This window comes from Eumetopias jubatus, unplaced genomic scaffold (genome assembly GCF_037043125.1).
Source record: "Eumetopias jubatus isolate StellerSeaLion01/CBP00866 unplaced genomic scaffold, mEumJub1_p1.0 scaffold_3, whole genome shotgun sequence".
NCBI lineage: Eukaryota > Metazoa > Chordata > Mammalia > Carnivora > Otariidae > Eumetopias > Eumetopias jubatus.
The window spans coordinates 23,680,455-23,706,437 of record NW_028274809.1 but is presented as its reverse complement, the minus strand read 5'-3'; the positions used below and the strand labels follow the sequence as shown (position 1 = coordinate 23,706,437).

Sequence of the window (25,983 nt, the reverse complement as noted above, 5' to 3'; positions counted from 1 at the left end):
TTCTCCACATTCTCTCTAACACTTGTTACTTACTATCTTTCTCATACTAGCCATTCTGATTGATGTGAGGTGATATATCTCATTGTGGTTTTGATTTTCATTTCCCTGCTGATTAGTGATGTTGAATATTTTTTTCATGTGCCTGTTGGCCATCTGTATGTCTTCTTTGGAAAAATGTCTATTCAGGTCCTCTGACCACTTTTTTAAATGTAATTATTTGTTTTTTGGTGTTGATTTGTCTTAAGTTCTTTATATATTTTGGATATTAACTCCTTATCAGACATATCATTTGCAAATGATCTTTTCCCATTTAGTAGGTTGCTTTTTCTTTTATTGTTAGTTTCCTTTGCTGTACAAAAGCTTTTTATTTTGGCATTGTCCCAGTAGTTTATTTTTGCTTTTGTTTCATCCATAATTATGTTGCTAAGGCTGATGTCCTAGAAATTACTGCCTAGAAATTACTGCCACACACACATATATATATACACACACACAACATATAGTTATATACATATTTTGTTATATATATATATATTTTTTGTTGCCTGCCATCAATACCTTCTGGGTCATTTGGTACCTATTACCCAGTCTAAACTGATTTACATATTATTTCCTCTGAATATTATTATAAAAGACAGAAAGATCGTTTCTCGGCCTTTTGGCTAAGTCAAGTGTATAAAAGACAGAAAGAGCTAGAAATGAAATGTTATATATATATATTACTTAACCATAAAAAAAGAATGAGATCAAACTGAGGGTTGCTGGAGTGGTGGGGGGTGGGAGGGATGGGGTGGCTGGGTGATAGACATTGGGGAGGGTATGTGCTATGGTGAGCGCTGTGAATTGTTCAAGACTGTTGAATCACAGATCAGTACTTCTGAAACAAATAATGCAATATATGTTAAGAAAAAAAAAGAAGAAGAAGATAGCAGGAGGGGAAGAATGTAGGGGAGTAAGTCGGAGGGGGAGACGAACCATGAGAGACGATGGACTCTGAAAAACAAACTGAGGGTTCTAGAGGGGAGGAGGTTGGGGGATGGGTTAGCCAGGTGATGGGTATTAAAGAGGGCACGTTCTGCGTGGAGCACTGGGTGTTATGCACAAACAATGAACCATGGAACACTACATCAAAAACTAATGATGTATGGTGATTAACATAACAATAAAAAATAAAAAAAAAGAATGAGATCTTGCCATTTGCAACAACATGGATGGACCTAGAGGGTATTATGTTAAGTGAAATAATTCAGACAGAGAAAGACAAATACCATATGATGTTACTTATGTGTAATCTAAAATACAAAACAAAAGAACAAAATAATTAAAAATGGACTCATAAATACAGAGAACAAACTGGTGGCTGCTAGAGGGGAAGGGGTGAGGGATGGAGAAAATACGTGAAGAGGTACAGACTTTCAGTTATAAAATAAGTAAGTTGCAGAGATGAAAAGTACAGCACAGGGAATATAATCAATATTTTTTAAATGTTTTATGATGACAATTGGTGACCACACTTACCGTGCTGAACACTGAGTAATGCATAGAATAGGCAAATCGCTATGTTGTACACCTGAAACAAATATAACATGGTATGTCAACTATACTTTGATAAAAATATATATATATTTTGTAGAGAGAAGTTAAATAGATGATTTCAGAAGTGGTTTTAGATTTAAAGCATTTAATGTTACGTATTTTGATCAGCTTGCATTTAATAGTGAGTCGCAATCATCTTTGAGGCTGATTTATTTTCTTTTTTGTTTAGTTTTTTTAAAGAAAGATATGCTTCAAAATGACCCTGTTGACCTTTTGTGCGTGTATACACACACACACACACACACACGACATTTGTGTATATATGTATATATATATATATATGATATTTGATAGTTTTAAGTCAGAAATTTTAGAAGCAAAAATTCTTTTAAAAACTGATCTAACTACAGAAAAGACAGAAGCAGCACCATATGATTGAAGTGTATGAGCTTTCACTCCTTCTTATTCAGGTCTAATTCTCAGGCACATGAATTATTGGCTGTCCTCATTCCACATCATAAGACATAAGTTCTAAAGTATAAGTAACTATTTTCTTTAGCCCATTAACTTTTCAGAATCCCAGACCAGGAGAGTTAACTCAATAATGTGACATTTCGTTTCTAGCTCTTTCTGTCTTTTATAATAATATTCAGAGGAAATAATATGTAAATCAGTTTAGACTGGGTAATAGGTACCAAATGACCTAGAAGGTATTGATGTCAGGCAACAAACCTATGCTCTGAACGTAAAGGAAGAGTTCAAGTGTTTACTAAAGAAATAGTTTATTACTGCATCCTTAAGAACTGTGGCATTACGTTCATTCTCACAGTCATCCTTACTCTCATGAGTCACAGTATCAAATGTGTTGGGTTAAAACATAAAGAAAAAAACAAAACAAAAATAAAATAGATGTAGAGGAAACTCAACACATGCATTGAGGTGATACCTGGGTTTTTAAAGAAATCTTTAATTAATATAAATTTGAAAGGTAAATAAATTCTGGCTAAGCTAAGGATATTAACATCAGGCAGTGATGTGCTTATAAACCTATTCTCAGAAAAATGCAAGTCCTGACTTGTAGCATTTGCCAGTTTCCATGGTGTAAATATTACCACCATGACAAATTACAAGTGGTGCAAAGTGAAGCCACTGAATGTGGAATTAGGAAAATATAGATACCACTGTCTTATAAACCAGTACAAGTCAACTGCAATGGACCACTGTATCAGACCCGATAACATTTATCTAAAGTTTAAAATGTTTCTAATCCATAAAAGTTGACTTATTTGGCATTGTGGGGGATAAGTTAATATAAATTAATTTTCTAGGTAATGAATATTTCACCTTTAAGCATTAGAACATTTTGAATAGTAACTATTTCTTAATGAAAATATCTTTAAAGCATATGGTACATTTTTCTGCCTACAGAGTATAATTTTATCAATGGCTGATAACCAAGGCCCTCACTTAACATTATGCTGTGCATTGAGGAAGGTTGTGTAGATAGTGGTTAAAAGTACACAGTCTTAAGCCAACTGTTTGGGAAAAAAATCTCATCTCCACCACTAAATACCTGTGTGATATTAAGCAAATTACCTAGACTTTGTATACTTTGGTTTCCTTACCTTCAAACTGGGTAAATTATAAGTGCAGTTGGTTCTTGTTATTCAAGATTGCTATATCTTATAAAAACACCAAAAACATCGGATTAGTGAATATGGAAACATTGTACCTAGGAGAAACGCAGAGTTAGTTTCCTGCAAGCTGATTTGTCAATTAAGCAATATGTAACCTAGTTTTCTGTGTGTTTCTGTTTAAAGATAAATTATTTCATATGTATTTTTGATTCATTACCATTGAACTAATAGTCAAGAGCCCTATACAGCTGATGCATGCACAAAGTTTATCTGACCATTCTCTCCATAAGTCAGACCACAGGAATACTTGCACTTAGGAATGCTTGATAACACTACACTTGGGAGCCATTTTAAACAGCAAAATCACCAAAATCACCCCAAAAAAACCCACAAAAATGTGAAAAATATGGAACTAACTAGACTGCAAAAGAACACCGTTTACAGTAGGAGAGCTGAAACAAGAAGGCAGAGCTTTACCTAGTTTCACCTCAGCAGGGAATGTGCACATCCTGTGACTTTAAACTTTTTGCCACTGCTGTGCACACATCTGTGAATGTCTGCATAAACATTGATTTTGGGGTTATAAATAAATGTTAGCAAGCAGACAGTTCACAAATACAGAATCTGTGAATAAAGAGGGCCAAGAGTACTTCACAGTGTTGTTAATATACACAAATTGCTTACAACAGTAAGTGCTCAACAGATGTCAGTTTAAACTACAATTTTAAATGTAGGAACTGTTGAAATATAAAAAAAAATATGTATTTGCTTTTGCCTTTATGAATTTGCCCCAAGTTGCCATTTTTATTTTTTTTTCTATTATCCAGTATACTACCACGTGCTGCCAAGCTTCCACTTTTTTCTCACTGTTATCAGTGCACCCCAGTCTCTTAACCTTCTCCTTGCACCCTTGCCCTTTGCAAAAACAGTTGAATTGACTACTTAGAAAATCTGAGTGAGGACTTGAGAGTATTCTGAGTGAATCCCCAGCTCTGCTCTGGTCCTTTTTTATTTATTCGCCTATTGCTTCTATTCCCTAAATCCTGCCTGTGTTGCAAGTTTTTGAGCTTGCCCGGGATCTGCCCTATGTTTTCATACATGGAGTGGAGTTTTATTACCATTTAGGGCTAAGGCTCAGATTGTATGTTTATTGTCAAGGGTTTTGACCAAGAAATTTCCTAGTCTAGGAGCTATGGCCTATTTATGATCCTTCCTGGATCCGACACTCAGACCACAGGATAGATTATTATGTCATGATAGGTTATGGTGAACTTTAAGATAGGACTTACGGGTAGACTCCCTGGTAGATTTTATTTAAATATCACTCCCTCTACTAAATGTTCAGCTGAATTCCATGGTCACAAGGAACCTATTGCATGATGAAGGATTTTATACAATTTATAATAATATAAAACAAAAGGCTCTCATTATTAAAATGCTGTTAACTTTTGAAGTCAAATTTTGGATGTCACTGGAGGATTTTGCCTTGCTGAGATGCTAATTCTGGTGGGTTTTAAAATAGCTTATATATAAACTTTAAAAAACTAAACCAAGGGATGGGAGGAATCCCTCAGTGAACTTAGATGTGATGAATTGCAGTCTAAAGATTTAAATAAACCTATTTAATCACTTATGCTCATGTTGGATTCTTAGATTTAGGTATTTCCTAAAGAATTTCTCAGCTAAGCCCTGTGATAAATTTTATTATTACATGTTGGCTAATTACAAAAACACTATTTAAAATCTAGGTATTATTAAGGGTTAATAAGATAATGAATTCCAGTACTCTTTTTTAAAACAAGGATAGATTTTTTTTTACTTTTTATCTTCATATTCAGTTAGATATATATTGCTGTTGCCTTTTTGTAAATGTTCTATAATTCCATTAACAGTTTGTTGATCTGTAAATTCATATAAGCTTGAAGTTTTAAAGGCGCAATTTCATATCCAATATTAATAGCGCTAAAACAAACACAACAAAGGAAATAAAATCCCTAAAATTTAATGCCTCACAAAGGGAAACTGTGTTAAAATGTTGTCCTCTTATGAGTTAGCATATGTATAGGAAATACACTTTAAATGAAATGTATGGGCTCTAGAAGAGTAGATAACTTTGTTTTACAATGAGCTGAAAGTTCAGAGAACTAACATTCAGTTACCAGAGTAGTAAATTAAATCAAGGGGGCAAGGAAAGAGAAGAAAGGAAATAAAGGAAAAGCAGGAGGTGAGTTAATAAAGAGCTATCGGGCGCCTGGGTGGCTCAGTTGGTTAAGCGACTGCCTTCGGCTCAGGTCATGATCCTGGAGTCCTGGGATGGAGTCCCACATCCGGCTCCCTGCTCAGCAGGGAGTCTGCTTCTCCCTCTGACCCTCTTCCCTCTCGTGCTCTCTATCTCTCATTCTCTCTCTCTCTCAAATAAATAAATAAAATCTTTGAAAAAAAATAAAGAGCTATCACTTATGAACTAACTTCTTCCTACAAAAATGATAGGAAAACGGCAGAGGGCAACCAAGAGAAAATTGCATCAAGTTTCAGTGTTTATGTTTTTGATAGAAATGTACAAATCATTTCCATCCCTTGTGGTGCTGTCATGCTCCATCACTTTAGTCCATTTTCACCTTGCAAAGAAATTCTGAATGGGGCTCCCTGCTCTGGCAGCTAATTAATCTCTCACAAGCCTGCTCTTGTAGCCTGTCTGCCTGGAATGCCCCACCTTAAACCAGTGACTCCTGAGCAGATTTCTTTCCCCCTTGAGCAATTCTTCCTTTAACTATGTGAAGACCCAGTTTTTTCCTTTTCATCTGGGAACCTATGTGAGCTATATCACTGAGGAGTTCCTCCCTCTATCCCACCACCATAAGTGAATATATCCTCAAATAGCTGAATTGAGTTTTTAATGAGCAACAAAGCCTGAATATAAATTGTCAATGTGTACAGTGTTTTACCAATAATACATATATGCAAGGATACACATGACTAGAACAATACATTTTCTGTGTATATGTGTGTTTGTTAGATCTTCACTATAATGAAACACATATAACCATATTTGTAATACTGTTGTATTTGCCTTTAAAAATACTACCAAACTTTGCAATAGGAGACTTTTTAGTGTAATGACAAATTGTATATGTTAAGAAAAATCTTTTAAGTTAAAAGCATAATCCTTTATAAGTCAAAATGCTTCAATTAAAAATAATAAATACCATATTCAGATGTTTTCTATTTAATAAATATAGTCTTCTAAAAAGTTACCAGTAATGAACTACTTACAAATAGAAATGCTTAATTTTGTCACAGATAGGACTTTATTTCAGTAAAAGTGCATAGGAGGTTAAAAATATTAATCATACTTTTATTTCTTGTTCATGCTGTTTCCAGATCAATCCTTTTTTTCTCCAATATCTAATCTGCTATTTTGCTCACTCAATAATCTCTTTATTTCACATATTATACTTATTAATTCATCCATGTTCTTCTTTTTTATAGTCTCCATTTATCTTCTGAGATTCTTTATTCACACACGCATTATAACTATCTGGGCTTTTTTATTCTTAAACATATTTATAATAGATGGTTGGAATCTTTGTCTTCTGTTATAAACATTTGATTCATCCCAGAATCTGTTTCTATGACTGAAATTTTATTTTGATTATGGGTCACAGCTAGTACCTCTTTACATGTGAAGTAATTTTTTTAAAATTACATGCTGGTTGTTATTAATGGCAAATTATAAGGAGTCTATATTAGGTGGTCTTTCTATAAAAGGTAGTGAGTTCTATCCTAGTGATTAGTTAAATTATCAGCAGATTATTTTTGCCCTTTCTGTCTTGGATTTATTCTTTGGCAAGACAAGTTTACTTTGGTTTTGAACTTAGTTCATAAAGATGACACTTACTTTTATTGTGGGGTCTTTCTGGAGTCCCAGCTGAACTTGTGAGGTGCCCAGTGAGTTCTCTTCACACTCTGGTTGCGGTTTAAATACAGTGTCTTCTAGCAGTACCTGGACTCTGGTATCATTGTTCAGATCTCAAACACAGAGCAGGAAATCTCTGCTCTTAGTCTGTAGAATTGCCATCTATAACTTGACCAAGAATTCCTAGGAAATCCCCATAAAAACTACTGCCATTCCAATGAGTTCCCTTTTCTCATACCCTGTGCTGCAAATTCCAGGCATATCCGCAGCTCCAGTTGTCCTCACTGTCCCTTGTCTGCCTGAGACTTTGGTTCTACTGGGATCCTACTGCTACATTTGATAGCAGGGAAGTGCTTCCGAGCAGCAAGTCAGGAGGGTCATGGAGCTTACGTCGTTTTTTCTTTCTCTCAAAGATTACTGTCTTGTGCTGTGTTTAGTTTAATGCCAGAAAACAGTTGCCTTATGTAAGTTGTGTAACTTTATAGTCGTTTATTGTGTGGGAAGTACAGTACTGGTTACTCTATCATAGTTGCAAACAAAAATCCTAACAGGACATTTTTATTGTTAGATGAAGTATACAAGGGGGATTGCCATAGATGAGGCAAGTGGGGGGGTGTAAATGAGGCAGAAGCTTTAGAGTTAATACAGAGCTTGTGACTCAAGGGGTTTTGCAAGAAGCTGCATCCATACTTTAAAATACAAAACTGAAGGAGAGATGAACTTCCAAGATGGAGCCACTAACACACTTGGTGATGTCTTTGTGGAAGACAACAAATCTGATTAGAAATTAGAGGTGGGTCCAATTTCTCTCCTTCTACCATTTATATTTAGCAAGTAACTATCCCATTAAAATATAGGTCATAATAAAAAGAAACCAACCCCAAACTTATGAAGAATTGCAAAAATGGAAGAATAAGTTAATATAAACTAAATTCTACTAAAGAACTTATAGTGCATAAAGAATTACTTAAGCACAGTTATCAATAATTCATAGACAGGACACTGTATTTTCAAAGAAATTACAGAAATGCTATTTTTAAATTTATTTTATATAATAAAACATCAAAAGTTCTAAAGTATTCCATTATGATTTTATAAGAGAGTACATACATGTGAAAAGTAGACTAAGAAATATCAGGAAATAAGTGAAATAGAAAACATAAAAGCCTTTGATGGCTCACACACATACATACACAAATAAAAATAAGTACAATTGACAATTGAAAAGGTGTGAAAAATGAAAACTATATATATAAGGATATAAGTATCATAGACAAAATGTTAAATGTGGAGGCAGAAAGAGAAAAACTAAAAATAAAACATAGTTGGTATTTCTAAAGAAATCAAAAGTGAAATAAATGGAAGATAAAAACCTAAAGATATAATGGAGGAGACTGTCCTAGAATAACTGAAGTGTAAGAATAATAGATGGAAATTACCATCAAGTCATGCCATGATAAAATTTCTGAACTGCAGTGTTTGTGAAAGACCTATGAGAGCTATTGCACATAGAAAGCAAATAATCCACAAAGGTAGTTGGACAGAAATAGGAGGAGAGATTAGGTTGTCCTCAGACTTTGCCTGTGGTACAAACAGTGGAACATTTCTTCACAAAAATTTGAGAACTGATGATGTCAGATATTATAGCCAGTTAAAATTGCTTTTGAAGTACTGAATGATCAAGAAAATAGAAAAGATATGGGTGCAGAGGATCAATTTAAATATATATTTAATAAAAACTGGGAGGACGGGTTGGGAGGCACTAAGCAACTATGAGATTTGTGATTATTGATCAAATATGTGTTATGATTTTTGATGTAATATTAACCATATGATTTCAAAGAATTGGAAGGTGGGTAAAAGAAAAGTGGGAGGAATTATACATTTGTTCATTTCCTTTTTTAATTATACTTTTCTATAAGTGAAAAAATAATTTAAAATAACATAATTTTAATATTTTTTCTTACTGTTAGGATGTCTTTTAGAGAATATCTCATAATAATAAAATATTTACTTGACTGAGCAATGTCTTTAATTCTGCCTGTTTTGTTTTATGGTTAAATTCTTCTTTTTAATGTAATAATTTACTACTATTTTTTTTTTCTTGAGAGAGAGAAAGAGAGAGTATGTGCATGAGTGGGGGAAGGGGCAAAGAGAGACTCTTAAACAGGCACCATGCTCAGTGTGCAGCCTGAATTAGGGCTCATCTCATGACCCTGAGATCATGACCTGAACCGAAATCAAGAGTCACACACTTAACCAAGTGAGCTACCCAGGTGCCCCAATGATATACTATTTTAATAAGATAAATATGTACTTCTTATTTTTCTGTAAAATGTCTCTCTGTCTCTCCTTAAAGCTATGGAGAACAATTACATTTCTGGAACAATTACCCTAATAGTTAAAGGTGATTATTTCAATATAATTGGCTTTGGAGTATAAACCTTTAAAGAAATGTTTTGTACTTATATTTCGGGAATCATTAGAAAATAGCAGGAAAATTTTCTACAAATGAAACTGCATTTCATTGTTTTCTTTTCTTAGTATATTCCCTTATTAGATGGGGACAATTTTTATGTAGTCATTTCATGAGAAGGAGTAAATGCCACAATATAAAGATGGCTTTACCAAGTGACTTTATAAATTTGAGGTAACTTAAATTTAGTCAGTTTTATGCTACTAATTCTATAAAGTGCTTAGGATATAAGGTGACTATAGAATTTTCCCTTAAAATGTGGTTCTTATACATTTTTGCCATTTATAAAACAACTTTTTGCCTCAGATACTTAAATTATCTTCATTAGCATTGTGTAGATAGCATAAGAAACATTTAGGTGCTAACTCCTAAAATGTGAACTCTTCATTTCTCTCTATACAGTGAAAGATGCAGATGCACTTTGTATGGACATACAGATTCTGTGAACAGCATTGAGTTTTTTCCTTGCTCCAACACTCTTCTCACAGGTTCTGCAGATAAATCCCTGTCTTTATGGGATGCAAGAACAGTAAGCAAATTATTAGCCCTTTTTCTAGGTTTTGATAAGTCTAATCACTCTTGGTCATTCTTTAGGTGCTAAGTACAACTTATAAAGTAATTGTGCAAGAATGGTAGTAGGTTCCTATTTATAAGATCTTGCTTATGTACTCCTATCTACCCTGCCTCCTAAATGTAAGGCTTATAAAAATAATGCAACTACTTCATTAAACATTAATTCAACAATTACTTATTGAGATAGAAACTCTGCTGGTACAGGGAATATGAAAGGGGAACACATATCGCTTCTCCCTAAGGATCTTGTAGCAAAGAGAAACAAGAGACTATCTTAATACAGTGAGATAGGTTTTTAAATGGAAGGACATATAAGGTACAGGAGGAAATCAAGGAGAACTGTTATCTGCCTGAAAGAGTACAGATGGCTTCCAAGAGGAGTCTGTGCTTGAGCTGAGATGTGGATTTTAAGTAAGATATACCAGGTAGTCTTGAGAAGGGTGGATTCCGGGAATGGGAAGTGCATGTACAAAGCACTAGAAATACGAGGCTGTAATAGCATGTTCTAGGAATAATGATATGTATGAATAGAGCTTACGGAAGAAGAAAGAAATGGCAGGCAAGAGTATTCAGATAGAAAAGGACAAAATCATGAAGTATCTGACTCAGGTTTTATAGTGTTTCAGAGGGAAACTGTTAGAATGTGGAGGAAGCAGGGTGGCATAATCAAATTTGCCTTTTAGGAAGGCTAATATAATACAGTAGTTGACTAAGAGAGTCAGTTATATTGAGGAAGCTGGTACAACAGGCTATGAGTGGATGGGTATTTGAACTGGGGGACTGTAACAAAAAATGAGGGAGAATGAATTAAAGACAAGAGGTTTAACTCTCAGAATTTCTTTTTTTTTAATATTTTATTTATTTGAGAGAGAGAACACAAGCTGGGTGGGGGGAGGCAGAGAGAGAGAGAGGGGGAGAAGGAGACTCCCCACTGAGCAGGGAGCAGGACACAGGGCTCAATCCCAGAACCCTGAGATAATGACATGAGCCAGAGACAGACAAGCTTAACTGACTTAGCCATCCAGGTGCCCCAGCTCTCAGAATTTGAAGAGTGATTGGAGGTAGAGATTATGGGAGGAGAAGGTGTGTAAAGTGACCAGCTGTGTCAGTTTGTCCAAGACTGAGGAATCTCTTGGGTCATGGGATTTTCAGTGCTAAAACTAGACACTTCTAGCCCACTGTTGCTTCAACAAGGAAATAGATGTAAAGAAATGATGGGTATTAAAGAGGGCACATGTTGTGATAAGCACTGGGTGTTATATGCAACTAATGAATCGCTGAACAGTACATCAAAAACTAATGATGTACTATATGTTGGCTAACTGAACATAATAAAAAAAATTTTTAAATGGAGACAGAAGGTGAAAACTGCATTTTCAAAAACTTTGGATGTGAAGATGAAGAGGAGAAAAGGCTGTAGCTCTAGGGTCAAAATAAAAATAAAGGGTCCCCCTTTGTTCAGAGAGCAAACAGGCTTATTTGCATAGGGAAAGAGCAGGGGAAGAGAAAGGGATTGTAGGTGGAGGAAAGAAAAGATATAACACAGAGGCTTACTGAGCACAGATTTTAGTCATTTGAGAAATGCCGAGATATGCAAAACAAGGTCTCCATATCCTTTCTTAGCAACATTTGTTGAGGATAACAAAGAAAACAAGGACTCCAGGAGACTATACAAAAGAGAAGAAATATCCATAGTTTCTGGTCCCTGGGTCACTAAAGAAATACAACTTGTAATTTCTCCCATTTTTCTTCCCATAAAAGACACATGACTAACATCAATAAAGGAATGTAATAATGAACATACAAATGGTGGGAATAGCAATCCAATTCAATATAGGAGGCCCCATTTAGTCTTCTGAGACAAATTAATTTGAATAGATATGAATAGATAACAAGAAGTCCTCAGGTTTACATATTATAGAAAAAGGCTACAAATGTCTTAGACACCAACTTCACATGTTGGAGAAATTTAGACTTCTGATGAAGCAGAAGTCAAAAGGCACTGGGGGAAAAGAGTGTCAGACATGACAATAAAATCAGAATGATTTGTTGTTGAGTGCATAGGTCCCTCAGCCTCCTCCTTGCTTTAAAAAAGCTTGGACCCTGATGCAGCAGAGTTTACTCAGGCTAATGGAGCATCAGTGGAAAAGCAAGATTTTCAAATGCATTTAGCCTAAATACTTAGATGTGAAGTGCATATAAAAGCAACTGGTAAAGAAAAACCCACAGAGAAAATAATAATTTAGCAGTGACCTAAATTTTATGTTCATTTTCCCTTGATTTCATGTTTTTCCCCCCTCTCTCTGAAAGTTCTATAACTGAATGTTCTCAGAAAACATGTCTCTTATTTATTTTCTCTCATATGAAAAACTGAAGCACTAATGATTGGAAGTAAAACTGTTCTTATTAAGAGAAGTTGCCTCTACACATCTGCCTTAAATGCACAGAGTTGTGTACTGATGGTAACCTTTCTACCCGACGTTGCAAGCTCTTTTTGTTTTGTTCTTATTCCCCATGGTATCTCTGAGAGCAGAAAAAAGAAATTCAGCACAGAATAGGGCCTTTAGTATATACATTAGCATAACACTGGTTTAAATGTATGTGCATGGAAAGGTTGTGAATCCCAAAAGTATCTATTTAGTTCATATATAATATAAATATATATATTAAGTTGGTTTAATGGCAGATTAAAATTTATATTACTATGCATGCTAGCTTTAAATTAATTAATTCTAGGGGACTCCTGGGTGACTCAGTCGTTTAAGCATCAAACTCTTGATTTGGCTCAGGTCATGATCTCAGGGTCCTGAGATTGAGCCCCGCGCTGGGTTCTGCACTCAGTGGGGAGTCCACTGGAGAGTCTCTCTCTCCTTCTCCCTCTGCCCCTACCCCTGCTCCTGTGCTCATGCACTTTCTGTCTCTCAAATAAATAAATAAATAAATAGATAAATAAATAAATAAAAATTAATACTAGGAAAAGGACTCTAAAATATTTTGGTGTGAATGAAATGTTCATAAATAATAGTAAATGCATCATTGATTAGAAATAAAATTCATTTGAGCGCTCCCGCCTAGTAGTCCTGCTGCCCCTCCCCATCTCACTGGTGGCAGTGGTTGGAACAGGCCGGCCCACAGCCTCCGACATGCCCTGTTCTTTCAGGGCTGGAGGGAGTTCAGCTGAAGTGAGGAAAATCCAGATATTTCATTTTTTACAAATTGAAGTTTTGTGGAAACTCTGCATTGAGCAAGTCTGTTGGTGCCATTTTTCCAACAGCTTTTGCTCACGTTGTATCTCTGTGTCACATTTCGAATCTCCCTGACTGAGGAGGAGCAAGATAGGGGAGGAGTAGGAGACATAAATTTCATCTGGTTCCAGGGATTCAGCTAGATAATTATCAAACCAGTCAGAACACCTACAAACTCAACAGGAGATCGAAGAAAAGAATAGCAGCACATTCTGCATGGAGCACTGGGTGTTATACACAAACAATGAATCATGGAACACTACATCAAAAACTAATGATGTGATATATGGTGATTAACATAACATAATAATAAAAAAATTAAAAAATCAGGAACAAAAAAAAAAAGAATAGCAGCAATTCTATGAACAGAAAAGTTACCACTTTCTGGAAGTGCATATTTTTCTGGGGTTGTTGTTAGCATTGTGTTCTCTTATTCATCTATTCTCCTCTCGACAAAATGACAAGATGGAAAAACTCACCTCAAAAAAAAAAAACAAAAAACAGTATCAACTGCCAGGGACCTAATCAATAGGATGTCAGAACTAGAGTTCAGAATGAAGATTATAAAGATACTAGCTGGGCTTGAAAAAAGCATAGAAGACACTAGAGAATCCCTTTCTCGAGAAATAAAAGAACTAAAATTGAACCAAGTCAAAATCAAAAAGGCTATTAATGAGGTGCAATAAAAAATGGAAGCTCTAACTGCTAGGATAAATGAGGCAGAAGAGAGAATTAGTGATATAGAAGATTAAATGACAGAGAATAAAGAAACTAAGAAAAAGAGAGATAAACAACTACTGGATCATGAGGGGAGAATTTGAGAGATAAGTGATAACATAAAGCGAAACAACATTAGAATAATTGAGATCCCAGAAGAAGAAGAAAAAGAGGGGCAGAAGGTATATTAGAGCAAATTATAGCAGAGAACTTCCCTAATTTGGGGAAGGAAACAGGCATCAAAATATAGGAGGCACAGAGAACCCCCCTCAAAATCAATAAAAATAAGTCAACACCTGACATCTAATAGTAAAACTCACAAGTCTCAGAGACAAAGAGAAAATCCTGAAAGCAGGTCGGGACAAGAGGTCTGTAACCTACAATGGTAGAAACATTAGATTGGCAACAGACCTATCCACAGGGACCTGGCAGGCCAGAAAGGACTGGCATGATATATTCAGAACACTAAATGAGAAAAATATGCAGCCAAGAATACTATATCCAGCTAGGCTGTCATTGAAAATAGGAGAGATAAAAAGTTTCCAGGACAAACAAAAACTAAAGGAATTTGCGAAAACCAAACCAGCCCTACAAGAAATATTGAAAGGGATCGTCCAAGCAAAGAGAGAGCCTAAAAGCAGCATAGACCAGAAAGGAACAGAGACAATATACAGTAACAGTCACCTTACAGGCAATACAATGGCACTAAATTCATATCTTTCAATAGTTACCCTGAAGGTAAATGGGCTAAATGCCCCAATCAAAAGACACAGGGGATCAGATTGGATTAAAAAAACAAGACCCATCAATATACTGTCTACAAGAGACTCATTTTAGATTCAAAGAAACCTCCAGATTGAAAGTGAGGGGGTGGAAAACCATTTACCATGCTAGTGAACATCAAAAGAAAGCTGGGGTGGCAATCTTTATATTAAACAAATTAGCTTTTAAACCAAAGACTATAATAAAAGAGGAGGAAGGACACTATATCATACTTAAAGGGTCTATCCAACAAGAAGATATAAAAATTGTAAATATTTATGCCCTTAACATGGGAGCAGCCAATTATATAAGCCAATTAATAACAAAAGCAAAGAAACACATCGACAATAATACAGTCATAGTATGGGACTTTAACACCCCCTCACTGAAATGGACAGGTCACCTAAGCAAAAGATCAACAAGGTAATAAAGGTGTTAAATGACACATTGGACCAGATGGACTTCACAGATATATTCGGAACATTCCATCCCAAAGCAACAGAATACACATTCTTCTCTAGTGCACATGGAATGTTCTCCAGAATAGACCATTTCCTGGGTCACAAATCAGGTCTCAACCAGGACCAAAAGTTTGGGATCATTCCCTGCATATTTTCAGACCACAATGCTTTGAAACTAGAACTCAATCACAAGAGGAAAGTCAGAAAGAACTCAAAAACATGGAGGCTAAGGAGCATCCTACTAAAGAATGAATGGGTCAGCCAGGAAATTAAAGAAGGATTTAAAAAATTCATGGAAATAAATGAAAATGAAAACACAACTTTTCAAAATCTTTGGGATACAGCAAAGGCGGTCCTAAGAGGAAAGTATATAGCAATACAAGACTTTCTCAAAAAACAAGAAAGTTCTCGAGTATACAACCTAAACCTACACCTAAAGGAGCTGGAGAAAGAAGAGCAAATAAAGCCTAAACCCAGGAGGATAAGAGAAATAATAAAGATCAGAGCAGAAATCAATGATACAGAAACCAAAAGAACAAAACAGATCAATGAAACTAGGAGCTGGTTATTTGAAAGAATTAATAAGATTAATAAACCCCTGGCCAGACATATCTAAAAGAAAAGAAAAGGACACAAATAAATAAAATCATGAATGAAAGAGGAGAGATCACAACCAACACCAAAAAATACAATTATAAGAACATATTATGAGCAAGTATATGCCAACAAATTAGATAATCTGGAAGAAATGGATGCATTCCTAGAGACATATAAACTACCAAAACTGAACCAGAAAGAAATAGAAAACCTGAACAGATCCATAACCACTAAGGAAATTGAAGCAGTAATCAAAAAATCTCCCAACAAACAAGAGCCCAGGGCCAGATGCTTCCCAGGGGAATTCTACCAAACATTTAAAGAAGAATTAATACCTATTCTGAAACTTCCAAAAAATAGGAATGGAAGGAAAACTTCCAAACTCATGAGGCCAGCATTACCTTGATCCAAAACCAGACAAAGACCCCATCAAAAAGGAGTACTACAGACCAATATCCCTGATGAACATGGATGCAAAAATTCTCACCAAAATACTAGCCAATAGGTCCAACAGTACATTAAAAGGATTATTCACCACGACCAAGTGGGATTTATTCCTGGGCTTCAAGATTGGTTCAACATCTGCAAATCAATCAATGTGATACAATACATTAATAAAAGAAAAAACAAGAACCATATGATCCTCTCAATAGAGGCAGAAAAAACATTTGACAAAGTACAGCATCCCTTCTTGATTAAAACTCTTCACAGTGTAGGGATAGAATGTACATACCTCAATATCATAAGAGTCATCTATGAAAAACCCACAGCAAATATCATACTGAGTGGGGAAAAACAGAACTTTTCCCCTCAGGTCAGGAACACGGCAGGGATGTCCACTATCGCCACTGCTATTCAATGTAGTATTAGAGGTCCTAGCCACAGCAATCAGACAACAAAAAGAAATAAAAGGCATCTGAATTGGCAAAGAAGAAGTCAAACTCTCACTCTTTGCAGATGATATGATACTTTATGTGGAAAACCCAAAAGACTCCACCCCAAAAGTGCTAGAACTCATACAGGAATTCAGTAAAGTGGCAGGGTATAAAATCAGTGCACAGAAATCAGTTGCATTTCTATACACTAACAATGAGGCAGAAGAAAGAGAAATTATGGAGTTGATCTCATTTACAGTTGCACCCCAAACCATAAGATACCTAGGAATAAATCTAAGTGAAGAGGCTAAGAATCTGTACTCAGAAAAATATAGAATACTCACAAAAGAAATTGAGGAAGACACAAAGAAATGGAAAAACGTTACATGCTCATGGATTGGAAGAACAATATTGTGAAAATGTCTATGCTACCTAGAGCAATCTACACATTTAATGCAATTCCTATCAAAACACCATCCACTTTTTTCAAAGAAACGGAACAAATAATCCTAAAATTTGTGTGGAACCAGAAAAGACCCCGAATAGCCAGAGGAATGTTGAAAAAGAAAAGCAAAGCTGGTGGCATCACAGTTCTGGACTTCAAGCTCTATTACAAAGCTGTAATCATCAAGAGAGTATGGTGCTGGCACAAAAACAGACATAGATCAATGGAACAGAACAGAGAGCCCAGAAATGGACCCTCAACTCTATAGTCAACTAATTTTTGACAAAGCAGGAAAGAATGTCCAATGGAAAAAAGACGGTCTCTTCAACAAATGGTGTTGGGAAAATTGGACAGCCACATGCAAAAGAATGAAACTGGACCATTTCCTTACACCACACACAAAAATAGACTCAAAATGGTTGAAAGACCTAAACGTGAGACAGGAGTCCATCAAAATCCTAGAGGCAAACACAGGCAGCAACCTCTTCGACCTCAGCCACAACAACTTTTTCCTAGACACATCGCCAGAGGCAAGGGAAGCAAGGGCAAAAATGAACTACTGGGACTTCATCAAGATAAAAAGCTTTTGCACAGTGAAAGAAACAGTCAACCAAACCAAAAGACAACCAACAGAATGGGAGAAGATATTTGCAAATGACATATCAGATAAAGCGCTAGTATCCAAAATCTATAAAGAACTTATCAGACTCAACACCCAAAGAACAAATGATGCAATCAAGAAATGGGCAGAAGACATGAACAGACATTTTTCCAAAGACATCCAAATGGCCAACAGATACATGAAAAAGTGCTCAAGATCGCTGGGCATCAGGGAAATACGAATCAAAGCCTTAATGAGATCCTACCTCACACCAGTCAAAATGGCTAAAATGAACAAGTCAGGAAATGACAGATGCTGGCAAGGATGCAGAGAAAGGGGAACCCTCCTCACTGTTGGTGGGAGTGCAAGCTGGTGCAGCCGCTCTGAAAACAGTATCGAGTTTCCTCAAAATGTTGAAAATAGAACTACCCTACGGCCTAGCAATTGCACTACTGGGTATTTATCCCAAAGATACAAATGTAGTGATCCAAAGGGGCACCTGCACCCCAATGTTTATAGCAGCAATGTCCACAATAGCCAAATTATGGAAAGAGCCAAGATGTTCATCAACAGATGAATGGATAAAGAAGATGTGGTGTGTGTATATATATATATATATATATATATATATATATATATATATACATACATATACACAATGGAATATTATGCAGCCCTCAAAAAATGAAATCTTGCCATTTGCAATGATGTGGATGGAACTAGAAGGTATTATGCTAAGCGAAATAAGTCAATCAGAGAAAGATAAGTATCATATGATCTCACTGATATGAGGATTTTGAGAAAGAAGACAGAGGATCATAGGGGAGGGGAGGGAAAAATGAAACAAGACGAAACCAGAGAGGGAGACAAACCATAAGAGACTCTTAAGCTCAGGAAACAAACTGAGGGTTGTTGGAGTGGAGGGGGTTGGGAGGGAAGGGGTGGCTGGGTGATGGACATTGGGGAGGGTATGTGCTATGGTGAGCGCTGTGAATTGTGTAAGACTGATTAATCACAGAACTGAACCCCTGAAACAAATAATACATTATATGTTAATAAAAAATAAAAAAAAGAACTTTAAAGGAGTCTTTTAGAGAGAGGAAAGCAAACCATAATTCTCTTAAGAATAGAGAGCAAACTGAGGGTTGATGGAGGGAAAAGGGCAGGGGATGGGCTAAATGAGTGGTGGATATTAAGGAGGGCACTTGTTATAATGAGCACTGAGTGTTGTATGTAAGTGAGGAATTACTAAATCCTACTCCTGAAACCAATATTACACTGTATGTTAACTAACTAGAATTTAAATAAAAATTTGAAAAAATTAAAAATAAAATTAATTTAATGAGTATTTTCTGAAAACAATTTCAAAACAGACTGTAAAAAATATTTATTTCAAAGGGAAATTCACTTATTTTATTAATAATTAGAAAATGCAAGTTATGACAACAACTTTAGAATTAAACAGAATTGTTTTACTAAAGTTGCATTAGGCAATTCTGGTGATTTTGTTTCAGATCCACCTCATTTATTTAAAATATAAAACTTTGAAAAAACTAGATTTTTTAAAAAAATTACAGCTTTTTAAAGTACATGTTATATGTTGTGAATATCATTTGAAATTATTCACTGTCTGAACCATCCCAATGGTTCATGAAGGAGCTAAAAAGGAAATTTATTTTTATAGTTAAATATTAAGTGCTATTGAAAGAGAAAACCAGGGTAGCTATAGTATCTTCTATGTGAGAGTAAAAACTACACAACATTATCGATATGGATGGCATTGTTTGGACTTATAATACGAACTGCACCTGTAGTATGCCAGTGTACTTCTTTTTTATAACTTTTAGATTGTGTTAATTCCTTGATTAATGATAAACTATCTGGATACATTGAAAATGTAAACCTAAAAGGAGATGAATGACTTCCTTCTCTTCTTAGTAAAGCAAGGACAGCCCATTTTGTCACCTCAGTGTGATCAATTACTATTGAGACATCCTCTAAAATATTTTTTGATGAAACATGAAAATGACCAGTAGATTATAGTCCTATAAATTAAATTTAAAACCTCTTTCTCCCATTTCCAAACATATACTAGTCTTAAATCATTAACCTAATCTAACAACTTATTGTCAAAGATAATGAATGTAGAGACCTCTAAGTCAGTCTCTAAGTCAACTGGACAGATCAGCTCCGAATTTTGTGGGAGATGAGGAAAGGGATATAAATCTCTATAATTACCAAATGGAGGTTATTAAATAGCTTGCAGTTTGAAAACTCATGAACTTGCTTTATTTTATAGAATTACATGAAGAAAGTATTTTTCCCTCAAAGTTATGAAACAATGGAATTATTTTATTAAAATTAAAAAAAAGATTGTAACATTGCCAGAAAATGATGTATATTATAGGACATATAATGAAAACTTACAATGCCCTCTCAAAAAGTGACATGAAAAAAATCCCAACATACATCAGTGATTTGGAAGCCCATTTAAAATAAATGCTATGAGATGATTAGTCATTCACAAGTCCAATGAAAATATTAAGCTTTTTAATTTTTTTTAAAGAATGTGTTCCCTGTATAGTAAAACAGAATGGAATAAGTAATACATCTCTGGGTTGTTCAGAACTGGGCTGGCAACAGTCAGAGTTGCTGACATTTTGTCTCTTGTGAAGAAATGGACACCAGGAGTTCATGGCCAGGACTGCTTTGGTGGCTGTACCTTGACCCCAGAGTAACTGAAGGCTCTTATCCAATCTACAATGTTGTCTTGACTTAGCTTTAGCCAGAATATCCAGTAACTGATCACTGTGAATTACTGTAAAGTGGAGACACTAAGAACTCACCAAAAAAGTTATACTGTTAGGTCCTGTCTGGTGCCTAGCCCAGTATTGACCCCATAGTTCAACCTGCACCCTACATACACGTCTTGGTTTCCCCAGATGGGATCTGGTGAACTCTCAGAGGAGCCTGGCATTATTCAGAAGCAGAATGTAGAAATAAATGCAAAGCTTGCACCTTCGCTTTCTAGGTTTTATTCCTCAGGCACATTCAATTTAGCAGTCATTATTGAAGATCTTTGTGCCAGACAACATCCTGGGTTCAGGATTGTTGACTGTGACAGAGTCCCTGCCATCAGTGAATACATGGTCTATTAATTACTATGCAGTGGTAATAAAGATATAAAGACAAGTTATTTTAAAATAGTGTAGTAATTGCTATATATAACTATAGCTTTGGCTTTTTGTACCAAAGCTCACTATTCCAAGAGGTGATTTTATGACTAACACTGATTGGACACCTCCTATGTGCTATCACTGTACCTATACCACCTATTTAATGCTTACTGGAATTACCATTATTGTCTATATTGAAAATTGAAAAAGCAAAGTCTTAGAAGAGTAAAACGTGTTGCCCAAAATCAACCAACTGGCCAGTGGCAGAATCAGGAAGTAGGCTGACTCTCAAACCTCAACTCCGTATTGTTATTTTGTGGCCTTTAATTTTTGTTGGGTCTCACTGAAAATTAGAATAGCGTTAAAATGACATTTCAGTGAGAAAAGGTGATTTAATATGCCTATATTTCCCAAAATATTGGCTTACCACAGTAATTCAGTAATTCTCAAGTCAGAACTATTGCTTGGATTTAGCAACCATCAGAGTGGCAAATGATGCCTCACAGATACAAAACTCTAAGGGAAAAAGTGCATTATGGTCTGTAGCTATCAACCTGGATACTGGATTTTCAAATTCATCCACCAGTTATGCAAAGGCATTTTTGTTAAAATTTTGCTAGGCATTTTTTCACCATATTATAGATGAAGACAATGAAGATCAGAGGTGTTAAATAAGTTTTTCAAAGGTCCACAGCTAAGCGTTGGTCTTAAGATTGCAACCCTGGGGGCGCCTGTGTGGCACAGCTAGCTCAGGGTCAGACTCTTGGTTCTGGCTCTGGTCATGAATTCAGTGTTGTGAGACAGAGCCCTGAGTCAGGCTCCACACTCAGCACAGTCTGTTTGAGATTCTTTCTCCCTCTCTCTCTGCCCCTCCTGCTCATGCTCTTTCTCTCTCTCCCTCCCTCTCTCTCATGCTCTCTCAAAAAAATAAATCTTTAAAAAAATAAAAGATTGCAACCCTCTTCCTTCTGGCATGAAAGGTCATGTCCCTTTACTGTTACTTGTTATCTCTATGTTATTTAATGACATTAATAAAACCTGATTTTTGAAAGGCATTTGTAAATATCTGTCTGTGACACTGAGTTTGGTAGTGTCCCCAATAAAATGAAAACCCTCTAAATCTAACTTAGCTTCATCACCTTGCCTCCTTTATCATAATATATGTTCTTAGGGAAGAGTAAATATATGATAAAACATAATTATTTAGTTATCCCTGTATATATCCTTGTATATCCTTATAAAAATCATATAATACATTCTAAAGTTAAATAGAGATTTTTTTTTTCATTCCTCTTTTGGATAACATAAATGACTGTTTCTTACTTTTATTCAGATTGCCAGTGAAATTATAGGGATAGATGATTGTTTGGAAGTTAAGCCAAAGGAGAGGCATGGATATCATCTTTTTTAGATGTGATAGAACCTAGGTGTGGTCTCTTGGAAAAAAATAAATTTTTGGACCGATTTGAATTGAATAAGATATGGGGTTATCCTGCAAGAATATTGAGAGCAGCTTAATCAGAGTGTGTTTGACCAAAAGGAAATCCCAGTGCATTGCCTCTACCCCTTCTGCCTTGAGTACATTGTAGAGAAAATATAGAATTCTAAGTCAGATAGAATGGAGTTTGAATACAGATTCTGTCACTTTCTAGTTGTATGCAATAAGGCATGATGTTTAACACCTGTAAAGTTCAGCATTTTCTTTTTAAATGGAAATAATTAAATCACAGTTGTTAGCACTGGGGATATGTATTTCAAAGTCAAAAATGAAGTCATTTTTCCCTTGATTGGTAGCTACTGGCAAGTCTTCTCTGTCTCTTTGGTTGATGAGTTAAATGGTGCTTAATGAAATTGAACAAGTCCATTGAAGATTGCTTTACCCAGTGTTTTGTCTGTTGCTGTCACTTTCAAGACCTCAGTGACTATAATTCATTGCATCAGTTTGTAATTCCACCATCCCTATGGTGTTTATTTGACCTATCTTGCTTGTAGTCCCCTAATTTCAGTTTAACATATAGAAATTACTTAGGAATAAGCTTGTCACTTGTTATTTATTCTTTTATGCATTCAACCCATTAAAGCTTCAATAATGATGACTTGGCTGTACTTCAAGACAGTCTTGACTTTGAATTCATTATAGCACTACATGTTAATTATCATTTTTAGGTACCATTGATGAAACTAGAAATTAAATGCAGCATCTTTTGGCAAGTGTTTCTGACATCCTACTGTGGTTGTGATCAGCGTAAGGCAAAACTACATCTCTTGTTATGTAGATCTACAGCACCAGAAAATTAACAGTTAATTAAAATGCATTTCTAATGGATAATCATGAACACTCCATATAATAATTTTTTTGACCATTAATTATACTCAAGCCTTCTATTCAATGAAGAAAATACTGGAAAAGAAGACAACCTACCTTGTGTGCCCCCCTCTTTCTCACATACACAGATTACCTGGATTCTTAGAACATGATATAAATTCAGATACTTCAGTTTCTGGCATTTATGTGTTCTCTATTTAAAAGCAAAACCATTTCAAATTTAGTCATACAACAAAATTAAATTATAACGTTCTGTAAAAGATATAATCAAATGGGCATTTGTTATTTATTTGACTGCCTAGCAGCCAAAAAATATTCTTGTCTGGGGAAAACTAGCAATATATGAAATTTGTCATAAGGTAGGACTGAAAACGTCTATTTTTTTGTTTGTTGTTGTTCATTTTTGTTAGTTTGTTTTTGTGGTTTCTGGGAAGTTAGCAAGTGGGCGTGTCCATCTAGAACTTTGAATTTGGAGGGAATAATGCAAAAGCAGAGGGCCAAGTAGGAAATTGTTTGTGGTTGAAGTATTGCTGAAAGTCCATATTTAGAAGTGTCTTAGCCAGATGGTCTTAGGAATTTGACAGTGTTTACTGTTACTTAGCTTCCTTTAGTTTTTATATTTTTATTTTTTGACAAACTAATTTTTTTTCTCTTTTGGGGGGAGTGAGGGGGTAGTAGTTAGCAAAATAAATTTCTGATGCTTATGTTCATGAATCCTAAAGGATACACACATCAAAACCCAAATAATGCCAAATGGTTAAAGCTGACTTATTAGATACTGAATGAATGTAATAAGAAAGCATAATTCAACAATGAAAAGGAACCCACAAACCATAGTACTTATGAAGGCCTATAAACCAAAGAAAAACATTTAATACTTAAACATGTATATGTGTGTATGTTCCTCCTAAGTTATTTATGGGTCAAAGAGTAACAGCATCTTAAAATTACAATAAGGAGTTCACTTTATGATAAGATTTATGAGCAACAACCAAAAATATACTTAGGAGAAAGTCATAGTGTTAAATGATTTTATTACTGCTTAAGAAAGCCTAAAAATAAATAGTCACTTTACAATATTAGGAGTAATACAATGAAATTAACTAAAATAGCAGTTAAAAATAATAAAGACTAAAGAATAATTTAATGGGGGAAGAGAAAATAGAATTTGTTGATCTAAAACCTGCTTCTTTGGAAAGTCATTAACAAACAATACTAAGACCTGTTTTGCCTTTGCCTCACTATTATTTATCATTTTACTATTTCAGTAACATAGAAAAAATCTAGAGAGAGAGATTAAAAGATAATTATTTCCAGTAACCTATTTAGAAAATCCTGAAGAACCAAGAATCAACTCAGAGTTTTAGAACTAATTAAAATGTCATAAAGTAGCCCAATACAATTAAATAAAAAAGTCAGTAGGTGTCTTCTCTGCTGGCAAAACAAAAACAAAAGTTAAAAATGCAAATTCACCACATAAATAAAAAATATACCCTAAAAACAAAAATTTTGTGTAATATATAAGAATAAAACTGCATAATGATGAGAGGCAAATAAATGTTAACATACATATAAGGACATGCCAAGTTCTTTGATCACAAGAGACAAACATACACTTAACTTCTTTATAAACTAATATATAGGTTTAATGAAATTCTAAGGAAGATCCTGATAATATTTTTGCTTTGGGTGTTTTGGGAAATTGACAAAGTGATTCTAACCTTTATATCTGGAAGAGCAATTGATGAAACTGAGAAAACAACAACAAAGATTGATAAGGAAAACTAGCTTACTAGGTATTAAAATAAAATTAAAAAATACTATGAAATATAAAACTGAAGAAAGATTGACAATTCAATCAATGAAAGAGAACATAGAGCTGTGAAACAGATCCTAACTATGTAGTATACAACATAAATGCTTGATTCCAAAAGGGAAATCTCTTTGAGTCTTGTTAAAGGAACCAACTTCATTCTCCTTTTTTTCCACTCAGCCTTTCCCCATTTTGGTCTGTTGTTGCTAATTCCCAAATCCCCGTCTGTCTAAAGGCTGGGTATCTTTGGACTTTGGATATCTGGTTAAAGTTCCATCTACTTCAAGTAAGGGTCATGCCACTGTTCAGTCAGTTCTTGCTTTTTTTCTTAAATTTATTTTTTATTATTATGTTCAATTAGTCAACATATAATACATCATTAGTTTTTGATGTAGTGTTCAATGATTCGTCAGTTGCATATAATACCCAGAGCTCATCACCACACATGCCCTCCTTAATACCCATCACCCAGTTCTTGCTTTTTAATCTTTTTTCTTTATTATACAGGTAAAATATTGTTCAATATAGAAAATGTGGGCTTTTTAAAAATACTAAAAACAACCCTGAAGATAACTAATGATAAAATTTTATTATTATAACCTTTCAGATTTTTAAAGGCTTAAGATATTGTTTAAATTAAAATTCCTATAGTCATCATGGTAGCATTGTGCTATACCTAATAATGCATAAGTTAATTTGTCTTCACTCAGTAATAGATCTTGAATATTTTAAATATAAATGCATATATATTCTTATTCTCATTATTGATGTATCATAGATACATTATAATTAATTAAATAGATGCATCACTGTTTGCTTGGACAATC

At 34.9% G+C, this 25,983-nt stretch overlaps 1 protein-coding gene across 2 annotated transcripts in view; it reads left to right on the top strand.

The window, feature by feature from the left end:
* Positions 1 to 25,983, top strand: part of SPAG16 (sperm associated antigen 16) — a 951,181-nt gene that overhangs the window by 544,731 nt on the left and 380,467 nt on the right. For both annotated transcript variants that reach the window (XM_028112215.2, XM_088022037.1), the window contains one exon: positions 9,968 to 10,094. In XM_028112215.2, the coding sequence (XP_027968016.1) occupies positions 9,968 to 10,094 (127 nt within the window). The remainder of the gene's footprint in view (positions 1 to 9,967; positions 10,095 to 25,983) is intronic.